Raw genomic sequence first — 14,568 nt, 5'->3', positions numbered from 1 at the left:
AATCTTGTCGTTTAATATGCAGAATTGCATTTGTCCTAGCAGGATATGTTTATTACAATAGGGGGTAAAAAATAATTACAAAATAAACTATGTTGTGTACGGACAGGTATTTCTCGTTATAACTGGAGTGGCAGTTAGTCCCAGAAAACTGCAGAATGACTCACCTCTTCCTCCCTCAGCGATCAAATCTCTTCCTTATACTTCAGATACATATGCAATAAAAATAAAGAAAAAGAATTTCAATCGTGATGCTTTAAACTTTCAGGTTTAACTGATCTATTACCAAGTACAGTACTATCTTTTGACTGTGTATCTGCAAACACGTGCTGGGCAATTCTCATGTTCAGAGTCTGACTGATGAAACCCTCATTAATCGTTTGACATCGGGTCCACTACAGCCAGACGTTGTACTTTGCCAAGTAGATTGACTAATGTAGTAAACTAAAGTACAATTTTCAATATGTTACGGAGGAAAATATTGTACTTTTACTTAAAGGAATTTCCAAACTTTAGCCACTATTTAGCTTTTGCAGATGCTAGTGTGTTATAATTCATATTTTCATGAGTAGGTTACATTGTTTAACCCAGAAACTGCTACAGGATCCTTATAAGAGAGAGAGAGATAACAATAACAAATCTACATGTACATATTGTTTTCAGTGACTTGAAGAGTTAAACTGACAAAATTCAAATGTTAATCAAACCCGTTGAAATTGTTTGTTTGTTTATGCTCCAGCTTCCGGTGGGAGGCAAGAGGCAAGAGTTCAGTTATGGAAAGTGTGATGGGGATGTTATGATCTGGCCCTCAAAATCACTTCCTGCCGGTTTTCTCTCTTTTTCTCCACTTCCTGTCCCCAGTTAATTTCTCCAGTTTACCAGTTATCAACAGTCACAATTGTTTTCCCCTGTTCCCCTGCCTTTTAAAAACCCAGCTCTCCCCTTGATTCCTGTCAGCGCTTCGTCTTTGTTACCTATGCAACACACCGTCTACAAGGTTCAACGTCTCGGTTCATCTTTGTAATTCATGCCACATTCTGTTTTCGAGTTTTCTTTGCCTCATGGTTTTTGGACTCCTGACTTATGCTCATATGGACTTCTGTTATCTGTTTTGGTCTGAGGTTTGGTTATGTTTTGCTCTTGCTTGTTAGCCCTCCTTTAATGTCATTAGCCAGATTTCACTTTTGTATTTATTTTATTGTATATTGTATTTTATTTATTTTACTGCAATTGCAGAGAATTGGAGTGACATCATTCAGCCATTTTTAGCCCTGGCTCTCTGTTATAAGTTGCGTTTCAGATTGTGGAATTTTAGTTGCTAGTCAAGTTCCTTGATTCTTGTGCTTAGTTTGTTGGTACTTTCTCTGTTATTTGGCCTAGTCTCTGTTTAGATTTGTTATTTGTCCCTTTTTTCTTTACTAATAAAATTATTAAATTCCCACGTCCCTCCCGCAGTGTTGCCTCTTGGGTCCTCATACAAAGTTCTGATAGGGGACTATGCCAACCCAAACAACCCCTATACTTATTACAACTGCCTATCGGGTTTGATCTTCAGAAAAAGCCTCGACTGCTGTGATTGGTAAACAACTGCAGCTCCCATTGACAGAACCAAAACAGATATCATAACCACATCTGCTGGAACCAAATGGCAAATGATCTGCACTTATATAGCACTTTTCTACCTATTGGAACTCAAAGTGCTTTACACTGCTCCCTATTCAACACTCAATACATTTATATTAGAGGCTAAGTAACACCAGTAAACTACTTAAGTACCAAGGTTCATGACAATCAATGGCAAGGTTGTATTTATTGTCATAGTGATACAGTTGGTGCTGCCAATTATCTGTCATGACTATGTATCAACAGTGTCTGATAATGACAAGGAAGTCACATGAAGAGATCTGGAATAAAACATTTCACACCCAGTGAGATTAAGGCCCTTAATTCTTTAAAAGTTTTCCTTCATTTCCTCCTTTGCTGCACCTTTTCTGCTTTTTCCTTGTAATTCAAACATGTGCCAAACTGTGTGAGAAAGAAATGAAAGATATAGTAGGAAGAAGCTAAATATGCTAAAGAAAAACAAACAAATAAACAGACAAATGATGCCTGTATTAATGAAAATGTCCAAATATATATTTCTGTAAATCATGACCATTTGCTAAAAAAAAACATGCTACAATCCCTTTCATAACTTTAATAGTCTGTGAGTACTGTAAATGATGTACAAGCTTATTACAATGCTGTATTTATACACCAGGTGGAGCAAGTTATTAGCCTTAGTTTACTGCTGAGGCAGAGTCATGATCATTCTGTCAAAGACTAAAAGACCATAGCTTTGGAGCTGCAGAGATGACACAGGTTGAGAGAGCTGTTTGAAGCCTTCTTGTTCTGATTGCTTATCGTTATCCAACCGTGCTGACTCTAAACCTCCAAACTATCTAACATTTTTTTGTATTTTTTTGTGATCAATGTATCCTTAACAACAACAAATAGCTTTCAGGAAGTGGAGCTGAATATAACCTCCTAAAATCCAATTGGCTCACCTCCTTCTCAGAGTGTCATCTCTGCAGGCCAAGATAAAGACACTTGTTTCAAAGTGAAACACTACATCAGCTGTATAGACTTATTTTGGATTTAGACAAAAGCAAGAACAGTGGGAACAGGTTTCATGCTGAGGTAGTGACCACACAGGTAGCAAACTAAATCTAGGGTGTAAAAACATTACTAGTTTATGTATAATAAACTAAAATGAATTTACAGTGCAACATTATGGAAATACAATGTCCTGTCCAATGTCAGGTTGTTTTTTAAAATTATCTTTCATAGCTTGTTTTCAATTAATGTTACAGCCAAAGTTTTTTGTTTCCAAATTATATTAGAGGGTAATCACACCAATAATGTACTTTACCTGCCACAGTTCAGGCCAACCAATGGCAAAGCTGTGATTATCGTCATGGCTTTACAGGTGGTGCTGCCAATCGTCTCGAATGTACAGTAAAAACTATAATTAATTTAATCATCTTGAATTTTCAGGTGAACATATTGACAAAACTAGTGCAACTGTGTGTAATCGGTGTGTGATCTAATGAGAAAGATGTTATATGAAAAGATCTTGAATAGAATCAGTAATTAGTCGGTTTTTACCCCTGGGGGATAAACACCCAGTGACCTTAAGTGCCTTAATATTTAGAGGCTTTTCTTCATATCATCCTTTGCTGCATCATTGATCTGCTTTATCTTGGTAAATTCAACACATGTTGAACATCCAACTCATTTTTGGTCAAGGTCACAGAGTCAGAAAGAAATGAAAGTGAAAGCAGACTGAACCTGCATTTTTCCAAAAAGTAAATTAAATTACAATAGTTGTCCACAAAAACACACAGATGATCCCAACATGCCTCAAACTGTCCATATATCCTGGCAGTGGCATGTTTCTCATTCTTATAGCCTCTCTACTGGCGTGCTGCATGGTTCAGTGCTTGGTCCTCTTCTTTTTTCTGTCTATACTGGATCCCTGGGTTCTATCATTCACTCACATGGTCTTTCCTATCACCTCTATGCTGATGACACACAGCTCTTCCTGTCCTTTTCACCGGGAGACTCTCATCAAACATTTCTGCCCGTCTCTCAGACATCTCTGTCCGGATGAGAGACTTTGGGCTTGGAGAGGCCGATGTGAAGATGTCTCTTCACCTCAGCGCACAGAAGACACCAGGCAAAACTCTTCACCGCAATGATCCCACCATGTTGGAACGAGCTACCAAACTCTGCACGCTCAGCAAACTCACTCCCAATATACCAAAAACTGCTGAAAACAGAACTCTTCCGGATCTTCCTATGCACTTAAATCTATCTGCTCTTTCTCGCACTTGCATCTCGTGAAACACTTATCTGATAGGACTTTGCTTTGATAATTTCTCCTTGACTTAGATTCTTGCTGCCTTGTACCTCACTTGTAAGTCGCTTTGGATAAATCGTCTGCTAAATGAATACATGTAAATGTAAATCCTTGTACCACCACATTCACAACTTATGTAAGTTGGACCAATCAACTAAAAGAATGCTGGCCCCCATGTTCTCTCAGAGTTGGGGTTAATGTGACTTTCCATAGTAAAAAGAAATGATGACCAGTTCCTTTAGATTAGTAATATTTACTTTATCATGTAACTTGCTATTCAAGAACAATTTTTAGATTTTTAACATGCCTCAATGGTAATCAATGTATCCTTAACAACAACAATTAGCTTTTATGATGTTTGGGGTTAGCAGCCTCCTAAAATCCAAATGGCTCAGCACCTTCTCTTTCACTATCACTGCCTTGCCATTTTTATTTTGAACATAACAGCTTTCAGAATTAGCCTCACACTCACCAACCAAATTTTTAGCATGCAAAACATAGAATGTGGCAGCAAAATATGTCTTCCCTTTGCTGACTCCATTGGTCCTTGCTCACTCTTGGCACCTGTCCCTCCCTCATACTTGGACTCAAATGAGGTCCTCGACCTATCCAGCCTCTCTGTGGCTGGTTCAACACTGCATCCTCTCCAAGCTACATTCTCTACCAACTGGACACATATTGGATAAGTGCTATATGAGGCAATGCTGCACTCACTGCATGGCTGAATGATGTCCTCTTACTTTTCCACCTATTCTGGTGCAGGACCCACATAGAGGCAATTTTTGTCTGTATAACTCAAGTCAAGCTTGAGTTATACAGACGACGAAGGTGGAAGGACATTTATTGTGCAGTAGCATATTGTCATGCAAGGCTTTGACACTTGTTGGCTATATTACTTCAACAACATGTTGCAAACAATTAGCCAGATTCTCCTACAGTGACAGATAAAGACTTGGACTGATGGTATCTTCACTTATCTTTCTTAAGCTGGGAAGAGTGGTGGGTGGTATCTATAGCCCCCTTGAAACTGGGTGAAGCATGTGGTTAAGGTGGACAAGGTCTTAGAGGCATACTCCACCCAGAGTAGCCTTTTTAGAAAAGTGGAGGGTTATGAGAGCACACACAGTGCAGAGACTTCTCGGACTCCGGGTTGCCCTCAGTCTGTTTGTTAGCTGTTAGGCCTCCAGCACCTGGCATAACTACTTTCAGAATTAAGCTGTGAACTGGGGTCCACTGTCTTAGACAATTTCAACATGTAAGCCATGAATTCAAAATATATTATTCAATTCAAAAATTATTCCAGGAAAAGTTGTAGTGTTAACTTTGGATGGAGGCAAACCTGTGATGAAGTACAAAGAGATATGAGACTAGGGTCCCCACATTAAAGGAACATATTGGAAGAGGTGTTGTGGCAAATTCGACAACCTCTGGTTACAGTCACATCAAGTGTAATCAATAAAGAAGCCTTTGGGTATGGGAAAGGCAGACGGAAATGTCACAGGCTGTAAACACCTGTCCAGTTTGTCATTCAATGTAAATGTAAAGAGGATAATTATGAGTGTGACCGTGACCAGTTGGTAGCACAGTCACCTGTGAATCCTAGCGGTGGTGCTTCAATACCTAGTCACTCGTGGCCACATGATCCTTTGGATAAAATGTCATGATGTGCAACTGAGTGAAATTGTTCCACTTTCTTTTCTGGCAAATGTGACTACAACAGTTGTCCACCAATTGCAGGCTCGGTGGTTCTGTTTTTGCTTATTCTGTCATCGTATGTTTTATTTCAAGTATCTTTGATAAAGACACTGAACAAAAAGTTTCTTCTGGTGGGTCAGGTTAGATGAATGGCAGCTCTCATCATTGTGTGATTGTGAGTGTAAATGAGAAGCATCATGAAGCACTTTGGGTACAAATGCTGCTGGCACATCTGGCATTTTATACTTGCTCAGACTCCAGCCGTGATATCCTGACACTTTGTTTGTAAAAGTGAGTGCAGACCATTTGTTATTTCCATTGTATACTTCATCGTATACAGTATTACATAAAGTATTCTACCTCAAAAAAAAAAAAACACAGGACGAGCAAATGCATAACAACACTGTACTCGGACTGCAGTCCAACGTAGGGAAGTTAATTAAGTCAGTAAATTTTATTTTAAAAAATCAATGGCTTAATTAATATCTCTGCAAGGGTGTGATATAAATTACAGCCAGTGACCCAAATGACCCTAATTACTCATCCTTTGCTGCATCTTTGATCAAATTTTTCCTGTTATATTACACATGTGCTGGACATTTTAACACACAGAAGAAACATTGAGCACACAAGCTGAAACAAACAGCAGTCCAAACGTCTACATACACATCCACGTCCAGTATTCCTGTTGATAGAAAGATAAAAGAAAGTATTTTTCAAATGTTGGCAACACTGACACAGAAGGTCCTCCAGTATTCTTGCCACTAGTGTGACTTCAGAAAGACTTTTCCGTTCTTCATAGACTGTTTTCGTGCTCACACTTGAAATCTGATCAATTAAATTTGCTCATCTTGTTACATACTGTAAGAGACAGATAAGATAAAGAGGAGTGGTTAGTTGTCAGCCTGTGGTTGCACATAAACCCTCTGTCCCCTGCAACTCACAGGTGTTTGTGTCTCTATTGTGTCTCTATTATGATCTATTTGAGTCAGGTATCACTGTAGATCTTGTGGACCTTTTGTTTAGCTGGTCATATGCTTGTCTGTTCACTATTCTCCACTATTGTTGCGGGGGTTCAGCTCGGAGGCTAACGATAGCTGAAGCTCCTTCAGTGCTGTTGTTATCAAGGCAGCATTGAATGTAATTTACATGTTTAAAAAATAAATTGTAGCAATAATTTTATTTAGCAACTGTTAGTGATAATACTCAAATTAAAATTATGTCAAAATATAGATATTTGACTTTTCTACCAAACCTGAACATAGACACAAAAGGCAAAGACATCTTTACAACTTTTATTTTAAAGAAGTTCTCAATGTCAATTAACAACTTTTCTTTGACGTTTTATTTAATGACCATCAAATTATTTTACTTTATATATGTCTCCTTTAGGCAACATAATTAGAAAAGACTCCATAAATTTCCACTGTTATGCTGATGATACCCAGGTGTCCCCTGGCTTTGAAGCTGTGTGTCTTCCAGCGTGCAGCAACTGGTCCTACCAATCTGCCCGATGTTTTGTTGTTGCTTTTTGTTGCTCTTTTCTTTTATCTCTTCACTTTCCACTCAACCCAACCGGTCGAGGCAGATGGCCGTCCACCCTGAGCCTGGTTCTGCTGGAGGTTTTTTCCGTTTAAGGGAGTTTTTCCTCTCCACTGTTGCCTTGGCTTGCTCCAGGGGGAATTGTTGGGTTCTCTTTATACATCTTTATAATCTTGACTTTATTCTGTAAAGTGCCCTGAGATGACTTTGTTGTGAATTGGCTCTATAAAGTTGAATTGACTTGAATTAGTAAAACAGAAGTGGCGTATAGTTCACAAACTTAAAAAAGGCAACATGAAAGTTAGAAACGAAGTGGCGTTCCAGAAATTTAGAAGGATCTAATTTAGCCTGGTTCTCCTTGATGCCAGAACAGCATATTATTCATCAGTAATAGAGGAAAACAAGAACAACCCCCGGTTTGTTTTCAGCACTATAGCCAGGCTGACTAAGAACCATAGTTCTGTTGACCCTAGTTTTCCCTTAACTTCATGACTTTCTTTATGAATAAAATTATAGTTATTAGAGAAGAATTCACCAGATCCTCCTCCCAAATATTACAGATAGATCTTCATGTACAAAAGTGCTAGAATCATCTTTTTTTTTTTATCCAGCTATCTTCTGTAATACATAGTCACCAACCTCCTCACTTGCATGCAAGGAGCATGCATCCTCATTTTATTCTCATGATCCCACTCCTGTGCGGACCAACCAATCAGTAGTGAAATGACAAGGATGCCATTCCTTGTCATCTCACCTGTGTTTGATGTGTTCCACCTACAAAAGCTGTGAAAACATCTTTCCAATTACTTACAGATGAATGAGAGAATATGAACAAATTATTTGTTGTACATCTACTAATGATTTGTTAATGATCATTGCAAGATTCAGTAAAGTATTTACAAAAGTCTTCAAAATCCTATGTAAAAAATTTACACAACATTTTTGAATGATTTACAAACATTTATAAGTGTCTTTTAATGATTGGTTTATTATTATCTAATGGCTTATAAATAAATGACAGTTGATCGTTATTACAAAGTGTTGACATTATTTATACCTTGATTACATGCATGCAGTTATGCCAATCTCTTTTTCTGCAACAATTATTGTAAACGAGATAAAATGATTTTAAATACAACCTTGAGACTGATAAAATACAAGTATGGCTAATGACGGCTAATGGAAAAACAACCTTCAAAACAACACACTGACTTCACCAACAGCCTCTGCACAGCAGGGGGAAAAGGGGTAAAGGTATATAACATTCCATTTGTTGAAGAAAACACAGAAATCCTACCACAAGATGCAAAACCCGTATCAGCAGTAAGAATCAAAAACCCAAGTTGGAGTTTACAAAAAAATACAGCCATAATCCACAAAAGTTCTGGAACAAAGAGATGGGAAAATAAGTGAGATATATTGGTCAACTTACTCACCTGGAAGGAAAAACAACCTGAAAACATAATAACTCCAGCGACAGTTGCTGCTAGCATAAAAAAGCTATTTACAGTACTGTGCAAAAGTCTTTGGCAACCATTAGAGTTGTGATTTTAGAAATGCTATGATGAGCATTTATACAAATGTAAAGCGCTGTGGTTTTTCAATGGTATTTGTGATACTCTAATGGTGGTGCTGCATCAGAAATGCATGTGTGACTCTGAAGTCATAAAATCCAACCTGCAGTTCTTTCAGCCAATAGGAAGTAAATACATTTAGAGGATAAAAGCTGGTGTCAGATGAAAAAGCTGCAGTTGATTATGCTGCTTTCAATTAACATGTCATTGATCATAAGTGTATATTTAACAGTTCATTGAATGCTCCATGCACCTATGTATGTGCTGAATGATTTTAACATGGAAAGTAGGCAAATGTCCATAGAATTGTGAAATCAGCTATTAAGAAACCAGTCAGCTTGTTGCAAGAGTGTAAAGAGGGGCAGAATGTAAGACACACAATCACAATGAAGTGATGCCTGTGGTGACCTTGAACAGAGCAGGGGAGTGCTGGGAGTGATGCATTCACTGGACAGAGGAAAACCAGGTAAGGGAATGTCTGGTTAACACTGGTTAGGAAATATGGCTGTGCCCAAAATACCACACCTGGTTAAGCTGGGCAAACAGACAGACTCAAAGGCAGCAATCCCACAATTTGATTTCCACATTTACTTATTGGTAAAAACTTGTTTTTCATCTGTGTTTTAGGCCATGAATGAATGTGTATAAAACATGAAGATTCTCAGTCATCTAGGTTTCGTTATCCGAAGATGGAATCATGTCAACTGTACTTAGTTAGAAATGTTTCGCTACTTATCCTTGAGCAGCTTCGTCAGTCTGAGGGAAAGTTTGCTAGGGGACCCAGTTATATCCTCCAGAGTAGACTTTGTTCCACACTTGGCCTAAATAGGCTCATTAGGTGGATAATAGGGGAGGTGAGAACAGGGTGGAGTCATCAAAATGTAATGATTACAATGGTAAAACCCCTAATCCCCTAGAATGGGGTTCATGTGTTTTCCATCAACTGAAATCTTAAGCCATTAAATACGTAAGCAGGATCAGCCCTGCTTCAGTAAATGCATGATTTTTTGATCTGTCTGAAAAAGTATCAAATAAATACAGTGCACCCACTTAAAGAAAAAGTAGTTTATATAGTCATGTGATCACAGCTGAGGTCAAATCCCTCTCACCCAAACACACTGAGGCTATTTAAAATATCACTAAATCTATCACCAAGAAACAAGTGCACTCAATTTTGGGAATGTGATCTTATTGCCACACTGAGCTCCATTATGCATGACAAAGTACTGCAGTCACTTGACCAGGTTGTGTGGACCCCAGAAGCTAAACAGGCTTTTAAGGGTTCAAAAAAAGCATTGCAAACTACATCCAACTACTTGGGAACTGGCTCATCCATCCAGATCATTTACACAAAGCGTTGACAAACGAAATGGATTCATGACATTTATTTTTGTTACAGGACCGTTGTGGAAGTCAGACCTGTTGCTTACTTTTCAGGAAAGTCAGATCCTGTAGCTGCTCAAATTCTCAGATGTTTATTTGCAATCAAGACACATTGTTGGTTATGCTGATTTAACCCATGCTGTTAGAAAAACAACAACCAAAAAGTCATCTTTCCGTTCTTGAAAGTATTGACCGTAAACTCAACTGTATCTTTTTCTACACAGCAAATTTGACACATTAATGAAAAGGATCAATTGTAGAATTGCATTAGTCCTAGCAGGATACATTTATTACAATAGGGGATATAAAATAATCACAAAATGAACTATGTTGTGTATGGACAGGTATTTCTCGTTATAACTTAGGTGGCAGTTTGACCCAGAAAACTGCAGAATCACTCACCTCTTCCTCCCTCAGTGATCAAATCTCTTCCTCATACTTCAGATACATATACAATAAAAAAAGAAAAGAAAAAGAATTTCAATCATGATCCTATTACCAAGTAGGTTGCTGGACAATTCTCATGTTTAGAGTCTGACTGATGAAACCCTCATTAATTGTTTGACATCAGGTCCACTACAGCCAGACGTTGTAGGTTGCCACGTAGATTTACTAATGCAGTAAACTAAAGTACAATTTTCAATATGTTACGGAATAAAATATTGTACTTTTAGGTTTGACAAAACTTTAGCCACTATTTCGCTTTTGCAGATGCTGATTCTTAACAAAAATATAACCAATTAATTAATGCTAATTTTAAAATAAGCAGCTGTCAGTACATGGTTCACATCAGCTCCACCTTTATCAGCTCGTGTTTTAGTCTCTATGTAACAGAGAACCACAGCTCTGCAAGAATCTAATCATCTCTGTCTAGTCTTTGCTGTTCAGTCACTGTGTCATACTAAAGAGTTTTATAGATCTACATATACAGTATCTACCAGATATGTCACACCACACCCAGTGTCATTTATTTCACTTATTTTTTTCCCTGGTATCTTTTAAAGAGGCCATTTAAAGCTACAATATCCAACTTAACTCAACTTCTGCTCTGCCCAGCTCTTCCTCCCCCTGCTTTCATACAGCTTTTCTTCAATCTTTATGCTCTACCACGCTCTGCACACTTCTTTAGGAGATCTTACTTTGTGGACAATACAATCCCAATCAATTATAAGTCCCTATGGAAACATTGCTTATGGTCAGCTGCAGAAACCCTGGGATTTACACAGGATTACTAGACTGAACTGTGCTGCAGGGAGGCCCCAAATTATTCCCTATTATTATTTGTATTTAGTAGTATTTTAATGTTTTTTTATTTGGTTTTCTTTTAGCATTATAGTTGTTGCCCTAGTCAGCTGGACGTTATTAGGTTTTGAGTGTTGTAGAAATTTTTACTTTTAATAGTGTGTTAAAGGTTATATATTCTTCATATATTCCTATGTATTCCTTAGCACTCTGATTAATGTCCACAGAGACAGATATATGCAGGGATGGACACCATTGAACATAGAGGGGAGGACTTGTAAGATGTGCAGCTCTGACTGTGGAGATGGCAAAGAAAGGTCATAGTAAGGGAAAGGGACTTAATTCTGCTAAATACGTGGTACTGGTAGTTCTTTGTTCATTTTGCTTAGCACTCTCAAGCAACTAGTGTGCTATAACTCATATTTCCTTCTTAGTACTTTCGTATTTTATACTTTCTAAAAAGGCCCTGCAAAGACTATCTTGACAAAAATTCTGTTTATTTCCACAAAACTGAAAAGTTGTCCTGTAAAAGCTCATAATTTATAGCTCCATCAATGTTTTGCTATCTGGCCTGCCTCTAGCTCTAGTTTAGTCAGCTTGTTTCCTGTTGTCCATCAGGAAACAAGAAACCATAAAATAAGCAAACTATAAAGAAAAATGAACTATACAGGAATGATTGTGGTATTTTGTCAATCATTTTATTATTGATTCATTTTTTAAAATTGAGTACCATGCGTGAGTGTTGATTACAGAAAGCTTTGCAATATATGTTTGTATGAGCAGTTTACAATGGCAACAGAAGTCGAATTGTTAGAGAAGAACAATCCAATGACATGCAGTGTTTATGCAACAATTAACAATTAACAAACAGTTAAAGATTGAGTAAGGCATGTCAAGTAAAGAGTGGCTAACAGGAGATTAGACAAGTTGATGTTCTGTTTTACGTTGTGAGTTGTCTTTGTGATAGGAAGGGTCATAGCTGTTGTAGTAGGAGACTAGGTCAACTACATTTAGTTGTGGTAGCTGAGGTCACACTCTTGGCCCATCACTTCAGACGCTGCCAGATGCAGTTGTGAGTCATTGGCAGCAGTCACAACTTTGGCTGAAGACCAAACCTGTTTGGCACTTCATGAGGTAGGTAAACCCATTGGAACAGCTGTAAAAAGTGCTGGGGTTCTTTGGGTTGGCATAGTCCCCGTCAAGCCTTCCTTTACAGAACTGATCAATGGGTCCAGCAGATGTGGTTTTAGTAGGTGCTTTGGTTGTGGTAGTGGGAGATGGAGTTGTGGGCCAGTCACAGCAGTTACAGCTTTGTCTGAAGATCAGACCAGATGGGCAGGATCTGACGTAGGTCAGCCCACCTGAGCAGGTGTAATAAGAGTTTGGGTTGTTTACGTTGGCGTAATCCCCATTACTCTTTCCGATACAGAACTGGCTGGCACCAGAAGCTGGAACATAGAAACCCAGTTTTCAACAGCTTTAATTAGCTTTTGTATTTTGTCAGATTCCCTATACTAATTACTGCTGACACTGATGTAAAGACACTATATACTTGCTGGTTAGATGGTTATAAACTTACCCAAGGTGGCGATGATCAAACACAGACCTTTAAAGTCAGACAGACTTGGTTAGTATTAAATTGAACACAAATTACTAGAATAACTAAATGAAATTTTAGTGTAACATGTTATACATTCAGCGACAGTAGTGTGTCCATGCAGAAATAATGGCCACAGATTATCTTTTCCTTCTTACTCTCACAATCCATGAAATTATTGATAAGAACAACTTTAAAGATGTACGCCTAACGCCATAAAAAGCAGGGGTCATATTGGAAAGCTCTCTTGTATATATACTGTACTTATGGCTGCGTTCCTCCTGTCTAGCCCAATGAAGTCTTCTCTGGGCCAACTTAGGTCAAATCTGTGCACAGCTGTTGCTGCCTTCTGGTCATCACTCATTGTTTAGAAATGAAATGTCATTGTGAAACTCTTTATTCCAGCAAAATAACTGACTCTCCTGAACTCTGAGCATTAGTCCTTTTGGTTGGTTGCTCCTGCACAGTATAAAGGTTACTACCTTTTTGTTGGAAGTGGTTGGATCTTGATGTACCAAACTACAGAAGGTGTTAATGTACTGTTGTGCTGATGTTATTTTAGGTAAAATTTTAATAGAATGTATTGCATTACGTGTTTATTAACAAATACAATATAATACATTTTAGATTTTGCAATGGAATTATCACATTTTAAATTAGCTTTAAACTTGAATTCAAACAAATCATCTACTTTTTTGTGTAGTGAAATTTAAGTTCACTTCTTGTTACTTCAGTTTAAAAGTGAACAAAATTCCATTCATCATTGTATTGATGAGGGGAGAGAAATTTCAGAAACCAAACCTAAATTAGTTAATCTAAGATTATTAGAGATAGTTTAGAGGGAGTAGAGGGATTTGGATGAACCAACTCTTTAGGTTGTTCAGTGTGTCTTACCTGCAGTCAGAATTAGCCTGCACATGTTGTTACTATGTGTAAAAACAGAAAAGATTTGATCAATACATTAACAGTGCCAAGCAGACAACAGCTTTAAACTTGACAAGTATCACAACATGTTTCTATAACACACAATGATCATCATGATGACATCAGATACAACACACACACACAAAGAAACAAAAACCTGTACAGTACCTGTTGGTTCAGCCAGACCTAAAATATTTTTTAAAAGGTTTGACAGTTAGAGTAGGTACAGCAGTATACAGCAAAACAAGTATAATGTCTGTGAAATCAGATACTTACAAAGAGAAAGGTGCAAAAAGCAGATTGTGTCTCTCCTGCGTCTGATGGATAACTGACAGAATGTCTGGCCTTAATATTAGTGCCGCTGACAGGGTGAGGCACTGGGTGGGGATAATTCTGGAATGTCCAACAGAAGAGGGAAATTATCTCATACCAGGAGCTTTCGGTTTTGACATTGGACGATGTTGCCATCTGAAGGCTAAACACATATCAGTGTAAACGCTACAAAGAAAAAAATGAAAACGTTAAAAAAAGCTTTAACTGTGGCTAAGGTGGAAAAATCGCTTAATATGCAACTTAATATTGCATAGAGCCAGAACCCTCCTAAAGCTATTAATTTTTAAACCTTAAATATATTTTTTGTTAACTACAAAAAAGGGATTATTTTTTTTCAATCATCGTGTAGTTTCATAACATAAACTAATTACTAAAAACAT

At 37.8% G+C, this 14,568-nt stretch overlaps 1 protein-coding gene across 1 annotated transcript; it reads right to left on the bottom strand.

Annotated features, from left to right (window-relative positions):
- Nucleotides 1-12,010: 12,010 nt before the first annotated feature.
- Nucleotides 12,011-14,163, bottom strand: LOC137134602 (probable endochitinase). Its single transcript, XM_067519544.1, has 4 exons — nucleotides 14,132-14,163; nucleotides 13,826-13,857; nucleotides 12,914-12,940; nucleotides 12,011-12,782 (listed from the first exon to the last, which is right to left on the bottom strand). The coding sequence occupies exons 2-4, from the start codon at nucleotides 13,848-13,850 to the stop codon at nucleotides 12,412-12,414; spliced, it is 423 nt and encodes a 140-aa protein (XP_067375645.1). The 5' UTR covers nucleotides 13,851-13,857; nucleotides 14,132-14,163; the 3' UTR covers nucleotides 12,011-12,411.
- Between the last annotated feature and the right edge of the window lie 405 nt (nucleotides 14,164-14,568).

Source organism: Channa argus, chromosome 10, assembly GCF_033026475.1.
Source record: "Channa argus isolate prfri chromosome 10, Channa argus male v1.0, whole genome shotgun sequence".
NCBI classification, from domain to species: domain Eukaryota; kingdom Metazoa; phylum Chordata; class Actinopteri; order Anabantiformes; family Channidae; genus Channa; species Channa argus.
Note: the sequence above shows the minus strand (reverse complement) of the source record. Positions and strands in the feature narration are given on the sequence as shown.